General features: G+C 39.4%; 1 protein-coding gene across 5 annotated transcripts in view; it reads right to left on the bottom strand.

The window, feature by feature from the left end:
* Window positions 1-21,754, bottom strand: part of PRUNE2 (prune homolog 2 with BCH domain) — a 144,685-nt gene that overhangs the window by 24,450 nt on the left and 98,481 nt on the right. For all 5 annotated transcript variants that reach the window (XM_055699316.1, XM_055699315.1, XM_055699313.1 and 2 more), the window contains exons 10-11: window positions 1,811-1,890; window positions 716-919 (exon numbers count right to left, since the gene is read on the bottom strand). In XM_055699316.1, the coding sequence (XP_055555291.1) occupies window positions 716-919; window positions 1,811-1,890 (284 nt within the window). The remainder of the gene's footprint in view (window positions 1-715; window positions 920-1,810; window positions 1,891-21,754) is intronic.

Consider the following 21,754-nt stretch of genomic DNA (forward strand, 5'->3'; position numbering starts at 1 on the left):
AGTGAGTAAAGTTCTTACATGGCTCTTAAGGTACTAGCAAGGAGTAAGTGTTAGCATGTTATTCCATACACCGTGAGGGTAAGTAAATTGAGTAAGACAGTGTAAAACTTTTTACACCATGTGAAAGAAAATCATTAATATGCGAAGGAAGAGTGAAGTATCCATTGCACACTTCAGGGTGTATCTATACAACTGGCCCTGCTGAGAAAGCATATTTACATCAGTGAAATGAGGAATTCTGTTGTTCCATCACCCAGGCTAGCTTTATCATGCCACACTGATGTAACTGTAATCCAGAGCTGGACAGACCTGCATGAAGGTGCAGTTAGCTATAGTGCTCTCTACAACAAGCAACTGCTTTCCATTAGCTTTAGCGTTCTCTACAACAAGCAACTGCTTTCCCCTTCTTGATTACTTTTTTCAGACAAGTCCCATGGTACTGGACAATGACAGGACTTTGAATTTGATTCTCTCTAGGTAGCTATTCTTATTTTATTTGATCAGCTGTACCATGTCTTTCTGTACTCCACATTAGTAGAAATGTATTAGTTCACACAGGGGAAGAAAGGTTAAGAAAAAGCAGACAGTAAAAATATTGGGATGCTTAGCATTAACTCACATGCTTAAACTGTATTCATAGTCTGACAGACATGAGACTGATCATGTAAGCAGTAAAGAAACAGATGAACTCTACGTTTATAATCTACAACATTACCTTGCCCAGTGTATTCAAAAGAGTCTGCTTCATCAGGCGTGTCAAGGTCATCTACATTGATGTCAATTTCATCTGGTGTATCCAAATTATCATCAGAGAGAAAAACAGACCCGTCACTGTGGTCCAAAGAGAGATTGATATTTGGAGCAGCGAGCTTTATCCTTCTGGGACGGGAACGATTAAGATCAAGAGAATTGGGAGGTTCTGGAGAAAAAAAAAAAAAAAGAGGAGGAAAAAACTTTATCTCCTCATCTCCCAGATACTTAAGAATCATACTCAAACACACTGGGACAGATCAATTTTAGTAACATTAAGCAGTTTAAGATTACCCAACATAAACCACAAGTATCAACATTAATGTTTAAAGAAATCAACATCAACAGGAATGGTAGATTTAGCTGGGAGCTCTTCAATAACAGGAAACCCAGATTCACTTTTTTGCCATCAAACAAGAATCGAGCCTTGGACATGCTCTGACCCACAATATTTAAGAATTTAAAGAGCAATATATAAAATGAGTTACGAACCAAGACGTTGCTGGATCCTGGAAAAATTCGTATGAATGAAAATCCCCTGTAAATACTTGTTTTCTTATGCACTTGGTGCTATTTGAATGGTGCCAATTTGCAAGGAGCTGTGTCTACAACAGCTTATTCAATACAGGGACGGGAAAAAAAAAACAACTCTGAGTTTCTTAATCAGTCTTAAATAAAAGAAGTCTTCAACAGGCAAAAGCTAGGCATGGCTTTGCCCCTTGCCACTGCATTGTGTAGCACATTTCAAGCTGTTCTGTCTGAAGTACTCTAACGCTAATTTAGTTCACTTAGATAGTAGTCAAGTATGAGATAAATAACAGACACTATTTAAACTTCATGAGGACTAAATGAGTGATGACAACAATGTACAAGAGAAAATGGCACACTACAATTATCCTTTCTCAAGTGAAGAAGAAAATAAACTAAATAAAGCAAACTTAGCACTCTTCTTATTAATGCTGAACGGATTTGTACCAACACGGAAACATCCTTCTCACTGCATAATTAAATGCCAAGGGGAAAAAGTATAATTAAGAAAATGAGTAACAGCTTTTCTCACCAGGTCTCATCTCTGCAGAACTGGGGCTTAGTATATCCTCAGCAAGGGGGCTGTCCATTCCTACATACTCTTGTGCCAACCTGAGAGGTAAAAGACAAAGCAAAATCTTGAAGAGATGCACGGGTTGACCTTGCTATCAATGCAGCTAATGTGATCTCACAGGGAACTGAAATCTTCCTCAACATAACCAGTTCAAAGGTCTGATCACAAATTTATGTGAGAAAGGAACACAGCTGTTGTAATTCTACTGTGCCATTCTTACCACTTATTTATGCCACATCTGTAGAGCCTTTGGAAACTATAGGTCACACAGTCACTTTTACTTGGATCACGACGTAGCACTGAATAACAACAGGCTGGAAAACAGCAATGTTTCTCATTTTATACAAATTAAGCTGGTCTTTAGTCATCTGGCAAAATAGACACGTCATTGCAGGGGGCTTCAGCTACTCTGCAAACTACATAGTTTAAGAGTTCCGTAATGTTATTTTCATTGCTGCACATACAGCTACTGTATAGCAAACTTATAGATCATGAGTGGGTTTTTTCATTCTTCTGATATTATTTCTGCTTTAGAGCAATTCTGACCCAAATCAGTCATTTTGTAATAATGAAACAGCTGACGTCCTGCATTGAAAGAGTACAAAAAGCGCAAGAGTGAGATCCAAAACCATGTTACAGATTTTTCAGGTAAAATGTTGCAAAATACCCTACCTAGACTATTTTTAGGCAGATATACAAAATTACATTTAACATACCTACATAAGACAAGTAAAAGGCATGAAATGGTGAAAATAACAAAGGTCATTGAGCATTTAAAGCAAATTAACTTGAACTGTTCTCATGTCTATTTACTAATGAAGCATTTTACAAAATGCTTGCTGGGAGGATGGTTCAGCTGCAGATAGGAAACATTTTACATTTTCAGGACACTCTTGACACCTTCCAAAGTATTTGCACTAAAATATGCATGTGTTACCCCAAAAATGCTTCATTTATTTTATCAAAATAATTATAATTTTTTTTTAATATTCCTGTTCTGATTTTTCTTACCCCCCACAAAAGCTGAAGAACAGAAAATTTTTATGGCTTTGATTAACAAAGTGGTGATGAGATCATAGAAGGCCCTTTTCCCTGCCACAGCATGAGCTAGCTCTGTTCTGAATGGTTCAGCTAAATGTGCCTGAATAAGATTGGCTTGTTGCTCCTCCAGTCTCTTCCTACTCTCACCTTCCCCATAAGGGCTACCCTCATTATTTTACTGTGTGCTGAGAAAAGACTCCTCTGGCCAATCATTGCATCAGAGTATGAGTATAGCTTTTGTGACTTCTTGTTAATTTCGTATCCCTTTACATATAATCTCTACAGGTAGACCTGCCTGAAGCAAGCCAAAGGCTTCACTGTGCTTGAAGTTGCAAAAGATCTTTACCTCAAGCCCCATACCATCAGATTCCCAGAATTCTTAATACAGACAGGCAAACTAGTCTACTCCTGCTTCTCCAGTGAAGCCACAGAGAATACAGACAATATAAAGCTAGGGTCAAACATGTTTGTGCTGCTCAAGTCAGGAAAAGGCCTTGCATCTCAATAAAAACAGACACGTGCTAATCTTGCTAATTATACTAGATTAATCCCCACATACCGTAGAGTAAATCCTTCACAAATACATATTAACTACTTAATGATTTCTACAAAGCACACCAATTCTGGTATATATTTAAATAGCGTCAAATAAAGCTTGAAATATTCTTTCTCTTTGGAGACACAATAGAAGAGTAAAGAAATTTGGTCAAAGTATCCTGCTCATGAATAAAACTAATGGCACAAATTGTCTGTAATGTACCATTTAATTTTTTTCTGTTCTCTAGCGTCATCTCTGTTCAGAAGCTGTATAGAAAACTGATACACAGAATACTACCGCAATTTACTTAATAAGTCAAAGACTCTAGTGGCTTATTTACATTTTCTTTGGTGTCTGTTCAATTCATGGTAAAGTATGTGTAATAAAGTTAATTTATTAATCTGAATTTAGCAGAGACAAATCTGAATTCTAACAAAGCACTGTATCAGCCAAATAAGGTAAGAAATTGTAGTAGTGAATACAGTGTGGGGAAAGGATGAAAACTTCTAATCCATTTTAAATTCAGGTAAGATTTTATTTGGGGCTTTATTAACCTTTCCAAATGCAAAACTACAGAAAGTTCTCAGGTTAAAGTGGCTCTAATCAGATGATGACAGGTGTTCAAGGGCGTATAGTTTGGCTGGACAGAACACGGTTTTGATACTAACATAAACCATTCACTTATAAAATCTCTTACAGCCTTATCACACAAAATGGCATCAATTACTTACTCAACAAGCTTCAGAAATCACTGCAGGAAGTTATCTGAAAGGAAATGCTCTTCTTTCAAGTTGTGTCAAGAGTAAACTATAGGAGGACAGTGAATTTTAAGACTTTCTGTATTAAAAAGACAGTATTCTCTGCAGCAAGACTGTAAAAACCAGCAGAAAGAAGATCATCATCTCCTCTGTATAAGAGCGTAACAGAGTTTTGTATACTCTACGCCTACAGAAACAGTGACATTTATCATCTGAAAAAAAAGCAATTTTTCACAAGTAATTGATTCAGAAATTTTAGAGTTGCCTACAATTTTTGTTATGCCTAGGACAGAATTATCCAGAGTCATGATACCTCTAGGATTGCCTTGACTGCTTTTCCCCCTGTGGCATCTTTATCTTTGGTTTTTTTTTTTAAATGCATATGTACTTGGAGCTGGCATTGCTGCCTTCTCTAGAATCTCATGCTTTCATGACATAGATTTGAAATGTTTTTCTCCTTTCAGTAGGACCATTAGAGCTGTGTTATACCAGAATTTTGTATTACAGTTGTGTTTACAAGAATGGTACATTTCTAGGGGACTGAAAGACAAATGTGCTTCATTTCCTTTTGTTTGAATTTCTGGTGAAATACAGCTACTGCTACAGGCAATATACTCAAAAAATACCCCTCCCTTAGGGATTACAAGAAAACAGCATCAGAATTTTTCTGAGAATCTCTACCTTTATTTTGATGGCAGTGTTCTTAATGTCAATAAAGCATACTGTTCATATTGCAATATTCAGTTTAGGAAGCAAGAGTCTGTGGTCCTGAAAGATCTGGGACAGAGCAGGCAGTTATGAATCAGCTCAAGCCCAGTTCACAAAAGCATTGCTAACGCAAGGTTATCCATTGTACTGTCAACACATAAAAGATGGTATCACCTTTTGGAATTTTTTTAGCCAAGATTAGATTTCTTTTTTTTTAACTTCTATAACTTCTCTTTTTAATTGTGTCAGGTTCTCATTTACTGTCAAATAAACAGCCAACAGGCTTTTCAGGGAAGAGAGTCTAACTCTGGAGTTAAGTCATATTTTTCCAGATCCCTTAAGCTTCACCCAAACACATTAAAGATTCCTTGCCAGACATACCTACTTTGTTCAGTTAAAGTTCATATTTTTTAAAAGCTATAGTTAATATTTTTCCAGTCATCTATTAATAGGCAATACAGGCATCTTTCAAATCTGATGGGTTTAGAAAGACAATCACAGAGCACGGCTTCTGTGACATTGTACCTCAACATACGGCTCCAGACTCCTCATCAGTGTGAGAATGAGGGAGTTTTCTACAGACATAGCTCCACATTTTCTGACGAATTTTGAGAGCATGCTATGCCAAGCAGCTCAGCACCTTGCAGAGGTATTTTTGGCTGTGCACAAGCTCTCAAGAGATCTCAGCAGGAACACTAGTAAAGGAAGATGGACTCCAGAACTTAAGCAACTGAATTAAGCAATTTCCTGCTCTTCCTTTCCCACGGACTACTTCACACACTTCCAGAATTCTGGCTTACAAAATTCCTTGCCTTACATGCTGGTGCAACTGATGCCATGGACGATGTGGCCAAAAGTATTAGAAAAAGAAAACAACTTTTTTTTCCTCCCCTTTTAATGAATGCTCCTTATTGAAGAAGTAAATTAACTTACTTTAGAAAGCTCCATTCTAATCAGGTATGATTTACTGGAATAAAAGAAATATCTTTCACTCAAAACAGAGGTCAAAGTCAAACTTTTTGTGTCGTAAATGACTTCTTTTATGTGGTACACAGAGCAGTCATTTAAGGATCAGCTGCACTGGGAATCAAGTTACTGCATATTTGCTTTGATAATTCAGGTTTACATACTTGTTCAGAAGTAGCTAAAAAAACCAGTTTCTCCAAGGTAGATCAGAGACAGATACTGAACTCTTATAAAAGAGGAGAGAGTGGAGGCTGAAATCCTTTCCTTGCTCTTCTTGACTCAGACATACTTACAGCTCAATGAATTAGTAATCTTAGTGCCCTCTCAAATCAGTGTTTCTCAGAATGAAAGTTATCCTTCCTGACTTTTCTAGGTACAGCAGCATTCTGCTATTTTGGCAAGAGCAGCTCTAAATATTCACAGCAATATGTCATTATCCCTATGGGCTGTGCTGCCTCACCCTTGTGTCATATCTGACATATCACCAGTTTCCCAAGCTGCTCTGCAGCTATTTATAAAGAAGTTAATTTCTTTAGTCTAAAGTAAATAATCTCTCCAATGGGTTGCTCTGAATGAACACCTATAACCTGCAAAAGAGAGTAACATTAAGCCAACAGTGCCAGTCACTTTCTAAAGTGAATCCCTCCAACCCATCAGAACTTGCTCACTAGCCAGACTCTGAATTGTACACTTTCCAGGCTTCTGTACTCACCAACACAAAAGCTTTATCTGCACTGGATCCCACAACTGCCACTTTTCCCAGCTAAGTAAATCACATTTCTTCCATGCTGTTCCCTCTATGCACAGATATACTTTTACACTTAATTTTTCACAAGATGTTGAAGGTTTTTATAAAGTTTCAAAGCATCATTAGTAAAAGGAATGACATGGATAAAATCACCTCAGCTCATCCTAATACATGCTTGTTTTGGAAACTAAATGGGAGGAGAGGAGAAGAACTACAATGAAAAGGTTATTCAAAGACTAGACATCTGGCTTTTTTCATATTCTCAAATTCCACATGTTACGCAGGTACACTCTGGTCTTGGATGAAATGAAAGTCCTGCTTATAGCCCACTGTCTCACTGTTTTGCAGTGCAAAAGTGAGCTGTTTTGAGGAAGAACACATGAACCGTCAAATTCTAGATACAAAATCAAGGTAAGGGAACTTCAGTTCCTCCTTGAATCACTTTTGCAGAACACAGGCAGCACAGAGCGCTCTTCCTTTGAACCCTTTCCATCCCTGCCCCATAACACTGCCTTTATGCAAGGGGAGACCAGGAAAGGAGAAGTGAGAACTTGATGGATTGGACATGACAGTACTGTATTTTCCTTGAAAGGTATGAAAAAACCCTTGGTGTATATCCAGTAATACCTGTCCACTGACCTTCAGTGTAGCTGCATCTGAAAGTGCCCTTAGGACTAAGCAGGGTTAAGTGTTTTGCTAGGTCAACACCAGAGTACCCAGAACCTTCTATAAGCCCATCCCTGGCCTTTTCGCTGCCAGAGGCAACCTACTGATGGCTCTCACACCATTTTGATTACTCCACGTAGAGACTGTCTAACGTTTTGGACAAAATGAGAATGCTGCTCTTTCATACTCAGAAGCAATAAAAAGCCTCTAAAGTGGAGTCTAAAGCAAATCTTCAAGCACTCCACAAATCAGAATTTACATCAAGGAAGAGTTGACACAAAGTGTTTTCTTAATTGCTATATTCCGCTTTAGTTTACAATTCCATGCTTCAGAAATGTATACAAATTTAAAGGCAAAATATCTCACCAAATAGCTGACTTATAAGGGGTGTTTTGCTATCATTCATCTCTGTAGGTACTCCAACATTCACCTCACCTGATACAAAAGAATAGCAAAACCCATTCTGTTATCATGATTAAACACTTGACATATTATTCCATTTTTAGAACAGAAACTGTTTTGCATTTATATCCAAATAAAACATCTTTCCCTTTCATTCATGTGTTATATATGTGTGCTCTGAGCTTGTGGCTTGTATTTCTGTTCAGATGCTACAACAGTATGTTCTGCCTACTTTCTGAAATCATTACTCTTTTTTTGGAGGGTTTAGAAAAGACAGAATATAGTCATTCTGTCCTTTGTTTTAAATAGAGGATGGTTCTTCTGGTTATAGATGCAACTCCATAAACTATAACTGAGATGTGTTATTTCAGAGACCTTTAATGCTAATGGATTAATTACAAAGCCTAATTTAATGTGCATGTATTTGCGTTTTGATGTTTATCATCCATGTAAGATGGGTAGAAATGTTCTGCAAGCAAAGTCAGAAAACTGATGGACAGACTTCAGTATCAACTGTGTCTATAGTCAAAAGGAGATGCTATAGGAAATAAAGTGTTAGTATAAAGTTGAAATAAAACCTAACAAAATATGGGCTTTACTATGAAGAACATTTGATGAAAACACACAGAAAGAAACAGAGAGAGAAGCCAAGAACATTGATCCCCAAAACCCCAACTGGATTCTGCACTAAAAGAAGTCGTCCATTAGCAAATGCACACACTAAAAACAACCCCCAAAATTATTTCCTAGAACTAGTCTTTTGCTACAAAATTTCCAGACAATAAATAAAAATTTCTCCAGTTACCTATTCAGAGATAAAGGAGACTGCAATGTGAATTTTTTTGGTTCAGCAGAAGTAATGATCCCTAAACTGTAGCAGAGTATGCAACAAATCAAAGTGACATACACTGTGCAGGATTCAGTGAATATTAGTCAGAGACTATGCTTCAACTACATCCACAAGCCAAGTAAATAAGCATATTGGAAGGAATCCACTCCAGGGTATCTGAGACTGGAAAGAAGTCCTTGCTTTTACTTACAGCTGTGTAAAATAATCATAATGTATACAGGTGACTTGTAAAAATGGATTAGTTTTATAGCCTCCTGAAAGGTCTATTTAGCAACCATATGGTAGTATACTAAATTAACTGTGCTTCTTTTGCTATTTATTTGGTAGCTCTTAATCACAAATTAGTTCAGGAAAAAAGTCTATAGACCAATCACTGGAATTTATGCATAGCATGAGACATTCAATCCCACCTCTAGATGGAAACCAAAAAAACCCTCCCCAAAAACCTGTATGTGGTGCTTTGTTCGACCCAAAAGCTTTATTAATTAACCAAACATCTGTGCACATGTTAATGAATTGCTGCATACTGCTGTGCAGTAGACAAATACATGATGATATTCCTATTCTACAGAAAAACATGCCACTTTGACAGTCATGAAATAATCCATTGCTAAAATTTAGTAAAAGTCCTAACTTCCTAGTTTTTCCACATTTCACTGTTCAGATTTAAAGCTTCTTCTACTGATTATACAGTTACTTGTTTTCCATTTGCTGATTTTTTTACTCCATATTCAGCATCAAAGTTGGATGAAAAAGTTAGGCATGTCTGTAAAAGGTAATATTCTTTCTGTAGGAAAATCCTGTATTCTAGCCAGATCTAAATTATTTGCGTTTCAGTATGTTAACAGAAAACATGTTAAAACTCTCACTATGGATCACTGGTTAGTTTTTTAACCATTCTTTATGAGAATGTTTCCTAGTCTCCAATTCTCCAATCAAATTTGGTGTTTAGTATCTGTTAAGCTAGCCATCATTTTCCTTGTTCCTCTTCTTAAATCTATACTATAAGCCTAAATTTTATCCATGTAGCCACTCATTTTAGTAGGCTCTCCTGTCTGCTCTTACCAGTTTAAGACTTAAAATATAAAAGCTGCTATTCTTAAGCACAGGCTGCTGGCTTTCACTGCTGCTACGCAGTCACAGGCAGCCTGTCCTGACTCCCTGCCAGCTCCCTTCCTGTGTCCCAGCACAAGAGAAGTAGGCAAAGCCAGGGAAGGATGCAGAGAGCCATGGAAGGACAAATCTAAGTAAATAAAATGAGTGTTACTGGGATTTGCTAGGCTATTTCAGCAACCTTACGCATATGTCCATGGATGAGGAAGGCTTACGGAAGGAATCCAGGGCTCCAGGCTTTGATTTTCTGTGACTTCCAGCCATATGAGATAAAGGCGTCTCAATATAGAATGAGGGAAATTGGATTTAAGTCCCAAATCTAGATGTCTTCTTGCAATGGGGTTTTAGGAATGCAAGCCAGGCTGATCCTGCCTGCAGCAGATTCCAGAGTCCCCAGAAGTCTCTTCTTAGGGGGTTATTACCAGCAGGTCATAGGATGCGACAGCAAAGAGAGTGCAACCCCATAACAACTATTTAATACCTTATCTTGTCCTTTTTCTGCATCTTCAAACATTATTAACTGTGCATGATTCAAACACCACCCTAGCCACAGGACAACCAGTCCCTTCTGGTACTTTTCAGAGCTGTTAATCACCAGAGTATTTGGCATTTCCAAACATTTTTTGGTACACCAGACCTTGGAAAACAGTTTTATGAGTTAAAGACAAGGAATAAATTGACTTTGAGAGTATCCATTAATTGTGAGTTCCTGATACTTCGGGGGTTTTTTCTGAACATGTAGCATTTTATATTATCATCTCTAGGCCATTACTGATCTGATGACTAGCTGCCACTGAAAGACTGGCACAGTCAGACCCCTCTGGCTTCACTATGGCATCCAGAAAAAGAACAAATCAGACAGGGGTCAGAGGAGGAGGACACGTGCAATTCAAACAGCTGCTGGCTCCTAGTAACCCACCACATAGCAACTTCATGGCATGGACACAGAGAGAAAACACTTATGTGCGGCACTGTTATCTGACTGTACCCACAAAATAGCACTGTCTCCAAATATGCCACTTACAGTGGAGTGTAGAACCTGCTAGGCATTTCCTAGTATTACCATTTTAATAATATCCTCTTAACTCAGTATTTTGTGTGCAAAAGCAGGTAGAGAGTAAGAAGGTAGAAATAACATGCTACTTGGCATCTATTGCTCTGCTTTGGTGTTGTATTCACACATCTACCACAAGGTCTTCTCCCCAGAGCAGGGGCTCTCTTCTGTTATGTGCTTAACTTAATGCTCCTTAATCTTTACTGAGCCAGTGGAAAATTACCAGAATTCACAGAACTTGGGGAGCCTGTATGATTGGTGCTCTTCCATCAATGCTGGAAGATCACGAGGTCTGGAAGCAAGCTATGTAGGTTCGGAGCTTTACTAATATTTAGAAGGCTTGTTTAAATTTACCTGTTCTCTCTGCTCTTAATAAAGGTTGTTAATATGCTACAAATAACATCTAGATTACCTGTTAACAACCACTGTTCAACAAACTACAAATACAGTAAGGTAATGTAAGCAGAGAAAGTAGGAGTTAATCAATCTGATGTAAAACATCCTTAAGTATAACCTGAAAATACATTTTGTTGGAAAATTGTATTTCTAAAAAATTATTAAGATGCCAGGCCTAATCATAGACCTGGGACCTGATTCCCACCTTCCACTTTCATTCAGAAATTACTTATTCCTTGAGAAAGCTCTGGCTTACTCTTCTTCACTTTAAAGCCAGCCTTCTTTCCAGCATGTGTGGTTCACAGTGACCATCTTCCTGGCATACTGTGCTGTCAAGTCCAGTCATCGGAATACCTGCAGCTCCAAATGATGCAATTGGCACATGAACAACACCTGAAAAAGCAGTGTGCACCTTATATCCAGTACAGCCATCTGTACTTTCAGAAAGTATGCTAATGTTCTGAGAGTAGTTAACAGGGTAGAAGTTGCAGGATGAGAAGCAGAAAATCTTTAGGAAGTTTTACATTTTGCACCTTACTGAGATTCTCTAGCAGAGTTGTGAGAACTCCCCTCTACACCTTATCAAGCACTTTTACTTCCAAATGAAGACATGGAAAATGCCTCAGACTGCTCTTAACCATTAGTAATAACCACTAGTTCTGCAATTGAGTTAACTTCTGAACTTCAGTGGCTATTTCTCATTTTCTACTTGGCTTTTTTTAATACGGTCAACTTTAGGCATTGCTTAATGGATTTGATTCTCTGTATGTGTGTGAATGCTGACATGTACAGTGATAATGATACTTATTACTACCCTAGCTGGAATCAAATGTTTTAAGAAAGCATCTTATAACAGGTGAATTCTGTCATGCTCACATGATAAAGTGTATTTAGGGATGATTTTCAGAGCTAGTTATCATAAAAATTTATTTAATACCAAAATTCGTCAAATATTGATTCATAGCACTTCTGCTCTGTTCATTAAAGTAGTTGCACTTTTCTAGTACTCCTTTTATTTCAGGTTCACTCTTTGCACAACTTATATGCTGATAGACAGAACAAGATATATGGGAACACTTTTTTATACTGTATTACTTTATCTTTTTCTCTGCTCTTTAATATTTTTCCCCTGGTCCTATTTATGACTTCATTCCTTATTCTTCCCCAACAACTTCTGTTCCTTTAACACCTTAGATCTGGTGAATTTGTTCATTTTCTCTTTTCTTCTCACTTCTGCATCACTGTACTGCCAAATTTCCATCTTTCAGTCTTTTCCATATTGATGTAACTATGATTTCACAACTTACAAAGTTCAATGTTACTACAATTTAGATTCCTATCTTACCTAGTGCAGCAAACCTACAAATAACTAACAGCTACATTTTCTCTATACTCGCTATGGCTGAGCTAAATTAAAGGCTCTAAAAAGAGGTTAATGTTAAACTTCAGTCTCTCTTAAAGCTACAGTTGTCAGAGATGATCGCAGGGGAATGTTAAGTGGCAAGGCAGAATGTGGAGAGGGAATTTTACCTGTCAGATTAAAATGCAAATACCTTAATGGGTTAAATTTGTAACCAAGAAGTTCCCATCCATTCTAGGTGATTTGCTATTTGGGAAAAATACAAGAAAAGCACAACCATGAGCCAGAGGAGACACCTAAGCAAGGCACATAAGCTCAATACTTAACAGTAAAACTGACACCAAACAAGGCAGTTCTGCAGCCTGCTTGCACTGACAGGAGGTGTTTAAAGCAGGAAAGACTGTCAGACCCTGCAGTAGGCAGGTCTAAAAAGGCATGTGCAAAGGGAGACAGGAGATGCAGAAAGCCACCAGTTATCTTCAGAAGCAAAACTCCTGTCCCTGAGATGGAAGGGCCACTGAAGCCACAGGAAGATAAAAGCCAACGTAAGCATGGGAGAGAAGATAACTTCAGATGCAGCAAAAATGCTGTGAAAGAGCCAGAGAGACAGGAAATGCTAGACTGAAGTAGTAATGTTCAGGAACATGAGAAAAAAACATGGCTTCTCCTTCCCCGACATGGCACTCCTCACACATTGTAATTTGGGAAATACAAGGGCAAGGTTAGCTATACGCTCCACTGCTTCAGACAAGTGGCCAAAGGTATATCCTGCTGGGCTGCTGTCCATCAGACAGCTCTTCAGAGTTTGCTGCCAGTGCTTTCTGCTAAGGAGAATGCTCATGCTTTTGTAGGACACAAGTCAGCTTTCATCTGGTAGTGTAAAATAAGAAAGTTTATCTACTGCTGTCCTGAAGTGGCTACAGAGAAGACCGCAAGCTACAGGATATGCTAGGAACTAACTAGTAACATCTGAACCACAGAAGAATTACAGAAGTTGGAAAAGACCTTTTTTTGAGACAAAAGATCTCAAAGAAGTCCAACTGTTAAACCAGGACTGCCAAGTCCACCACTAAACCATGTCCCTAAGCACCACAGCTATGCGTTTTTTAAATGCCTCCAGGGATGGCGATTCCAGCACCTCCCCGGGCAGCCTGTTCCAATGCTTCAACACCCTTTCAGTGAAGAATTTCTTCCTAATACCCCATCTAAACCTCCCCTGGTGTAACAAGGCCATTTCTTCTTGTTCTGCTGCTTCTTATGTGGGAGAAGAGACCTAACCCTACCTGTCTATAACCTCCTTTCAAGTAGTTGTAGAGAGCAATAAGGTCCCCCAAATCTCCTTCTCTTGCTAAACTGCCCCAGTTCCCTCAGCCGCTCCTCATCAGACTTGTGCTCCAGACCCTGCACCAGCCTCGCTGCCCGCCCTGGCCACGCTGCAGCACCTCAGCGTCCCTCTTGCAGCGAGGGGCCCAAACCTGAACACAGCGTTCGAGGTGCGGCCTCACCAGTGCCCAGGACAGAGGGACCATCGCTGCCCTGGCCTGCTGGCCACACTGTGTCTGGTACCAGCCAGGGTGCTGCTGGCCACCTTGGCCACCTGGGCACACTGCTGGCTCACGCTCAGCCGGCTGTGGACCAGCACCCCCAGGCCCTTTCCCACCAGGCCCTTTCCAGCCGCTCTGCCCCAGCCTGTAGCGCCGTGTGGGGCTGCTGTGACACAAGGGCAGGACTCGGCACTGAGCCCTGTTGAACCTCACAGGAATGGCCTCGGCCCATCGCTCCAGCCTGCCCAGGTCCCTCTGCACAGCCTGACTGCCCTCCAGCAGGTCAACGCTCCACGTCCCTACTCGGCGTCATCTGCAAACTTACTGAGGGTGCACCCAAAGCCCTCGTCCAGGTCATTGATAAAGACATTAAACAGGACTGGCCACAACACTGAGCCCTGGGGAACCCATTTGTGACCGGACACCAGCTGGGTGTAACTCCACCCACTACCACTCTTTGTGTTCAGCTGTCCAGCTTTTAACCCAGCATAGAGTACACCTGTCCAAGCCATGAGCAGCCAGTTTCTCCAGAAGAATGCTGTGGGAGACTGTGAAAGGTTTTACTAAGGTCCAGGTAGACAACATTCACCATGTTTCCTTCATCCACTAGGTGGGTCATCTTGTTGTAGGAGGAGATCAGGGTCATCAAGCAGGACTTGTCTTTTCATAAACCCAAGCTGGCTGGGCCAGATCCCCTGGTTGTCTTGCACATGCCCTGTGATAGCACTCAAGATGATCTGCTCCAGAACCTTTCACAGCACCAAGATCAGACAGACAGGCCTGCAGTTCCCCAGAAACTACATTTTATGAGTTAACTCAAAATTCTGCAACAGCTAAGCCACTTCCTAATAAAAACATCCTTATCAATATTCACAGGTGCTGACAAAATCATATTCTCTCTATACATTATTTGTTGTTAAGTTTGAGAGCTGCATCTTTAGCCTGAACAAAGACTGTGGCTTAAAGATTGATTTTTTTTTCCCTCTGCCTTTAGCTACAGGCATATTACAAGCTGTTAAATAACACTGCTCTCCTATTACTGCCGAATACTACAGAGATGCCACAAAACCTCCATAGAGGCTGCTTGTAGAAGGATCTAAGTTTTTAAGGTAGTTACTTAATACGAAATCTAGATGTGTCTCAATACAATAATTTTCTGTAACAGTGTCCAGATTTATGCAGGGCCAAAAAACAGCCAGACTCACAGGAATAAAAAGGCTATTTTAGACCTTAGTACTTTTCTGCCCCAGAAGGGATAACATGGAGAGCATGGGTAAGAGTAGTGGGAGGAGCACAGCAGTCCTAGAAAAAAAAAAGTGTTATGGCAAGGTGAGGATTGGTGTGTGTTGTTCCCCTCTCCCACCCTCACAGCTGCCTTACTGCCTCTTAACAGTACTGCTAGGTCAGTGTGCATCCTTCCTTTCTCAACACAGCTCTGCTTCCTAAGAGTATTAATGAAGGTAAGTCCAGAAACAATCTCTCTGCCTGCCCTCTACTTACTGAGCACAACTGTGGTTAAATATACCTACCAAGCCTGCACAGGTTTCCTTTCAGTATTGCTCTAACTAATATTTAGACATCCTATCGATTTTCAATGCCTTCTGTACATAGCTATGATTTGTTTACTTACCACACTTAAAACTGAAGAGTATTTTCATTCCTGCATCAGACAGAAAAAGCAAACAACTGAGTGGAGCCAAATCAAGCTCCCGTAATTAAATTTAAACAGAAATACTGCCTGTCTTTTTACCTATCAAAATACCAACTTTTGCTGTAATTTTTCAGTCCTATTATCACTGAGATTATTGCTGCATCCTTGATCGTTTAACCTTCAAACATTACATATTCTGTTCACTGCAACATTTTAAGAGAACACTGGAAAAAATTCAAAAATCATATGCTTCAGTTGATAGTAAAAAAACCTGAAAACAATACCAATGTTGAATAGTCTACAGTGTGAGCTATCGCAATTGCTATGCCAGTAATTACACAGTCTTAAAAGCAAGTTATCTGCTGACAATACCACACATTCATGCCTTATTTTCCCACCATTGCCTTATTTTCCCACCATATCCTCAGAGCTAGGCAAACAAGCTGAAAATAATCTAACGTCTAACATGCTAGGTGACTGTGCAGTGAAGTTTTGTTTCCTAATTATAAATAACATGCCTGTGCTCAGACAAAAGAAACCCCATTGAACTGATGTAAGCTTCTCTCATAAAGAGCTGCAACAGAATTAAAATACAGCTGCCCTGTTTTCAGTAATGAGGTCCTGGGTGCTTTGCATCACGCTGACAAACATTTCCCCCTTTTCTGTATAAAGTAACTGCAACAACAGAGCTGTTAATCAGAAAACCTTCCGTTTATCAGGCTCTCGGAGTAAAGAGACTCTTACCTTCTGAAGACTTGAAGAGGCCTTTCTACTGAAAAAACGGTAAAGATGCTTTACTGCTGCACTTCAGTATCCCTCTTTCTGTAGCAGTTTACTAGGAATACAGCTCCTCCACCATTTTCTTGTCACGTGGCTAGTGGTACTGCTTAAATAAGGGTGATCACCTGCCTTCAGATAGCCAGCTGTATCACTAGCAGCTAACGGGCGTTGATTAAAGGAGCGCTTAAATGAATGCAGAGCTGCGCTTCAGCTGTGGAAATTTATTTTTTTTTTTTTTTTTTTTCCACATTCCCTGTGGAGTTTTGTCAAAGCATCACCAAACTTTGATATGGCAAGTCAGCTGGCAGTAGTGAAAAGCTCCCTACTGTTTCATTTCAGAGCCTGAGGAAAGCTTGTGATAAGAGACTGCATGACAAAACTTCTTATGGATTCAACCCCCCTCAGCCCTCATTTCTGTTTGTACCGATAGTTATAGAGCACATGCATATTCAAATATGTTTTACATAATTTATCTGATTTGCAATTCAGCTATGGGAATGCAGATGCAAATTTAAAAAAACAGAAACAGCAACCCACCAGTTTAGAAGGCAAGGTGAATTCTGGGAACAAAGCTGTGTGAGCACCAGGAAGCAACGCTCATGGCCTGTGCACCTGATTGTGTTTCTTAGGGGTGTGCTTGAGGGAAGGTCATTTCTTCCCATGCAGTGCAGTCCCCCTTTTATAAAAAGCTGTTGGGGGTTGGGTCCCTAGAAACTCCAGGTTTCTTTCTAAATGCAAAACAGTTTCAGTCCTATTCCTTTGCTGTCCTGTGGGGCTAAAACAGCAAGGCAATAGGCCCTAGGATGGCCTAACTTTCAGCTAGTTTCCCCCTTCACACTGCACAACTCCTCCTTGAAGACAAGTTACGTGAGAACTGGAGATGCTTTCACATCAAACTGCTAGGTCATAAGCTGTCAAAAACAAACAAAAAGCCTAACCCCACTTTAATTTTCAGTACAGCTCCACACACACCTACAGCACTAAAAATAAAAATTCTGTGGCTCCCACCTTGTTCTTCAAGGTATTAGTATTGCTACAGGAAAAGTTCTTGCCACTTTCTGCAGATGTCCTGAGAAATCAGTCTCCAGCTGCTATTTTGAAGAACAGACCAACACCAAGCACTTAAAAAAAATTTTAAAAACATCACTAATATGAAAATACATTTCTAAAGAGGACACTGCTGCAGATGTGATCTTTGATGCTTCTGTCAGCCGGCTCTACATAAAATTTGCACCAATGGCGATAATTTTTAGCACTTTTTCAACTGGACAACCTTGAATTCATTTGAACTCAAAAGTCTAGACATTCAAAAGCTGTATCCAGGAAGCAGGCCTATAAAATATTTATGTACAATAGAAGTCATTAGTAATGTGGCAGAATCAGTAAAGAAATTAGTAATGTGGCAGAAGCTATGGTCTTGATCCTCCATGCTCAGAATGACAGAGAACACCTTTGAGATTTTAGAATGCTCTGCTGGGATCCACTAAGCTCATTGGGGTTTACTGTCAAAGTACGTCTGTGTCAACAGGACTAAGTTTCAAAGATCATTATTGCTTTAGGCTGAAATCTCATGTCATTGATCAAATTGATTGGAATAAATTATATAGTGAATTAGCTCAGAAAACTGGGGGGTTTTGAATGATGGGGGAGTGTAGTGGAATGAAGCTGGGTTAATTAGCATTGATAATATACAACTGTGGGTTGGCTTCAGGGGCGGTGGGTTGGCCGATGTAGATAAGGTGCAGCTGTGGCTGGTTAAGTGCAGTGGTTGAGAGCCAATGAAGAGAGGGCAGCTGAGGAAGAAGCAAGAGAAGAGAGAGTGGGTCCTGGATGAGGCAAGATGAGGAGAAGGCAGTAGAGTGACTGGCGTGAAGAGTGTGCTGGTATGAGATGGTAAAAGACCTTTTTGCATCTTGATAGTTTGTTTGTGCTGCAACAGGGGAGTTTTTCATGTTATTGCTAAACCATACTAACACAGTCTAGGCCTTCTTGCTTTAAGAAAGTGGCTCGATCAGCCCAATCTCACAAGTTATGTAAAATTTCAGGACCACAAGTGAATAATAATATATAGGATTTGTTTTCCTTTAAAATTTTTTTTCAGTCACTGCAGTGTTGTTCTCTTCTTGTTAAAAGGTTTTTATAAAGTACTTGGTATTTGGTATATAAATAATAATACCATTTTTGCAAAAATGGGATCATCACCATATTGGCTGCTGCTATTGTTTAACAGCTGGCTTTGCAATGGAAAACTAGGTTTTTATTTTTAATTAATTTTCAGTATCCAGATGGTGATGGAAAATACTGTATCACCCCAAAATTGGTAACAAAAAAGATGGCTGTCATGACTTCATAGGTCAAATCAAGCAGAGGGTGAGAAATGTTGTTACTAAAGTCCATGCATGAGCAGCATATATTGTTCATTCCATCAATAAAAAAGGCTAGCAGTGAGATTCACTGACATTAATACAGAATATTATGAAATTAACCACAACATTTAAAAAAGCTTTAATGAATGTACAGCTATGTTGCTGGAAAGTTCCCTGCTCTGAATCTATTCCAAGGATTCTTTTATTTTCACAGAAGCAACATCTTTGCAATGGCTAACATATAACACAGAGCTTCTAATACATGATGTATATTACTATAATGATTATAATGATATAATAATGTATAATACTTCATAGTTTCCCATCCTAAATTCAAATGAACATTGAAATCTTCAGTTCTGAGCCAGCAGTCTTAAGGAGTTCTTGCTCATGTCAATCTAAATATTTTGTTAAAGGTTCGATTCACTTTTTTATTTGTTACAAGGCATTAACTTTCATTTACATGGAGTTTCCTCCAATCAACCTTCTCCATTCCTTACATATTTGTTTTTAACATTTAAAGCACATTCTTTGTCTTTAGTCAATTGTCACACTTTGTGCCACCAAGTGGGAGACCTGAGTTCAATTCCTATTTCAAGTCCATAATCTTTTAGTTCAGCAGGAGCTGGAAGCACCACTGAAGCAGCATACCTGATCCCCAGAGTGCCTGGAATTGCTTTCTTGCAAATCTGGCCAATTAATAAACAATCTTGACAGGAGTGAAAGATGGCAGCCCCACAGGTATGCAAGGCAAAAAGGAAAGAGAGGCATCCAGAGGAAAGTAAATGTTACTTTGCAGAATGTGGCCTCTTAAACTTACAAAAGGTTTTCAATCCTTTAGGTTTCCTTCAGGCTTATATATATATATATCAGCCTGCTTTGCCCATTAAAGCAAGAGTCCTAGCTTTTGGGTGCTAGAACAGACATTTTGAGAAAACACTGGGTGAGAACCTTGGTCCTCTAGAGTCAATGAGAATTTTTCCCCTGGTTCCACTCTGTCAGTATTTCAGTTCAGTACTGGACATTGGTATTTGACTTGAGTCCTTAATGGTTTTGAGATATATGATGTGCATTTGGCTAAATCACAGACTCAGCAGAGTAGTCTCAGAACTCTTATTAGTCTTGAAATAGTCACAGATTTTTCTTTCATTATATCTAATTATCTTTATTCACTGCCAACCGTAGACAATGTGATAAAAACAGACTACTCCATTGAAAATTTACTGGATTGCTTATAGTATTGAGCAATTTTAATAGCCAGCAGGACAACAATGGTCACATAGAGATATTTCGGACAGAGGCAGTGGAAGAACTACCTTTTCCAAAAAGTCACTATACAAGTGAGCAGAAAAGACTGATTCCTGCTTCTTTGAGAAGACACTATCAGAAAGATAAAAGAAGCTTTCTTTTGTGGAGGCCTCATTCTAGTGGGTTAAATAAATGTTGACAGTTGTTCAAAGGAAATTGATTTCTCCACTCAGCTTTGCCACCAGTTTTCCAAGCTCTCACCAAAACCTTCCAAACTTCTGTGTCATCTCTACTGCTCTCGCTACTTCTTATTCCTCAAGTCATACATCATTTCATAGTACTTCCCTCACTCTTTCTAACCCTTCCTAATAAGGAAAAGGATACTCCTTCCCTCAGCAAAGGTAACAGCAAGAATGATCTGGTATACATGACCACTAGCGCACCCCAAGGAGTGTGCTGGTAGGTAAAGTTAGCACAGTCATCTGCAGTATTCTCCCTCTGCCTTGTGACCACTGCATCACCACCAACTATCACCTTACAGCTCCGTTAAGGCAGGACAGTTTCTATCAGGAAGAATATTACCTCCAGACTTCATGAATTTTACTGCTGGCAACCTCCAGCCACAGCAGTAGCAGTGAAGTACGTTATCCTGCCTATCCAACATTCATACAGTACACTCAAAATTCTTCCTTTTTAAATGCAGTCACTCTTGGCTGTTCACATATGGAAAGCCATATAAAAAGCTGTTTTCTTTCTGGAAAGTCTGACATTAATAATGTGCTATCAAACTTTTTTTGTACTTTTCTATGAGGCCAAAGGAACCACTAGGGTTTATTATTTCTGGTGTTTGTATATTACTGAGACAGGTGTATATCTCTTCTTCAGTACCGTAATGATAGCAAGCATCCTCATACTTTTCTTCTTCTCCTGCTGCTGCTTTTTCATGCAGAAGAAAAGCAGGACAGCAGGGAAGAACTTTACCACCAGTCACAGACTTTCTTCAAATCCACCAGAGCAGCCTGGAGAGTTCTTAAGCTTGACACTGGGATGAAGGGGACAGAGACCAGCAGGCATCAAGATTTTAATCCACTTCTTCATTCCATTACGGTTTACACTTTCTGTTTCAAAACTTTTAAGTCCCTCTTCCACAAAACATCAATTTTTGTAGACAAAGTGACAGACACTTTCTGGATGACAGCAGAAAAAATGCAGACTACATCCTTTACTGACCCTTTTTCCATTACTAAAGGAACCTACTTCAGCACAGCATGCAAGCATGAACTTCACTTTTTTCTAAACAGGCACATGTGAATAAAGTGTAGACTCAGAAAGGGACTTACAAGGCAATTACTAAGTAAATGTCTCCATAAACTTTGGACTACTAATTCAATTGTCCATTGGTTGAGATGTCCCCATCATCTATTTTGAATAGAGGTTATTAGTTTCTTTATTGCTCAGAGATCATAGAATGGTTTCAGTTTGAAGGAGGGACCTTAAAGATCATCTGTTTCCAACGCCCCTGCCATGGACAGGGACACTTTCCACTAGACCAGGTTGTTCAAAGCCCTGTCCAACCTGACCTTCAACACTGCCAGGAATGCAGCATCCATAACTTCTCTGGAAAACCTCTTCCAGTGCCTCACTGCCCTCAAAGTAAAGAATTTCCTCCTAGTATCTAATCTAAAGCTTCCCTCTTCCAGTTTAAAGCCATTC

Source organism: Falco cherrug, chromosome Z (genome assembly GCF_023634085.1).
Source record: "Falco cherrug isolate bFalChe1 chromosome Z, bFalChe1.pri, whole genome shotgun sequence".
In the NCBI taxonomy this organism is placed as follows: Eukaryota; Metazoa; Chordata; class Aves; order Falconiformes; family Falconidae; genus Falco; species Falco cherrug.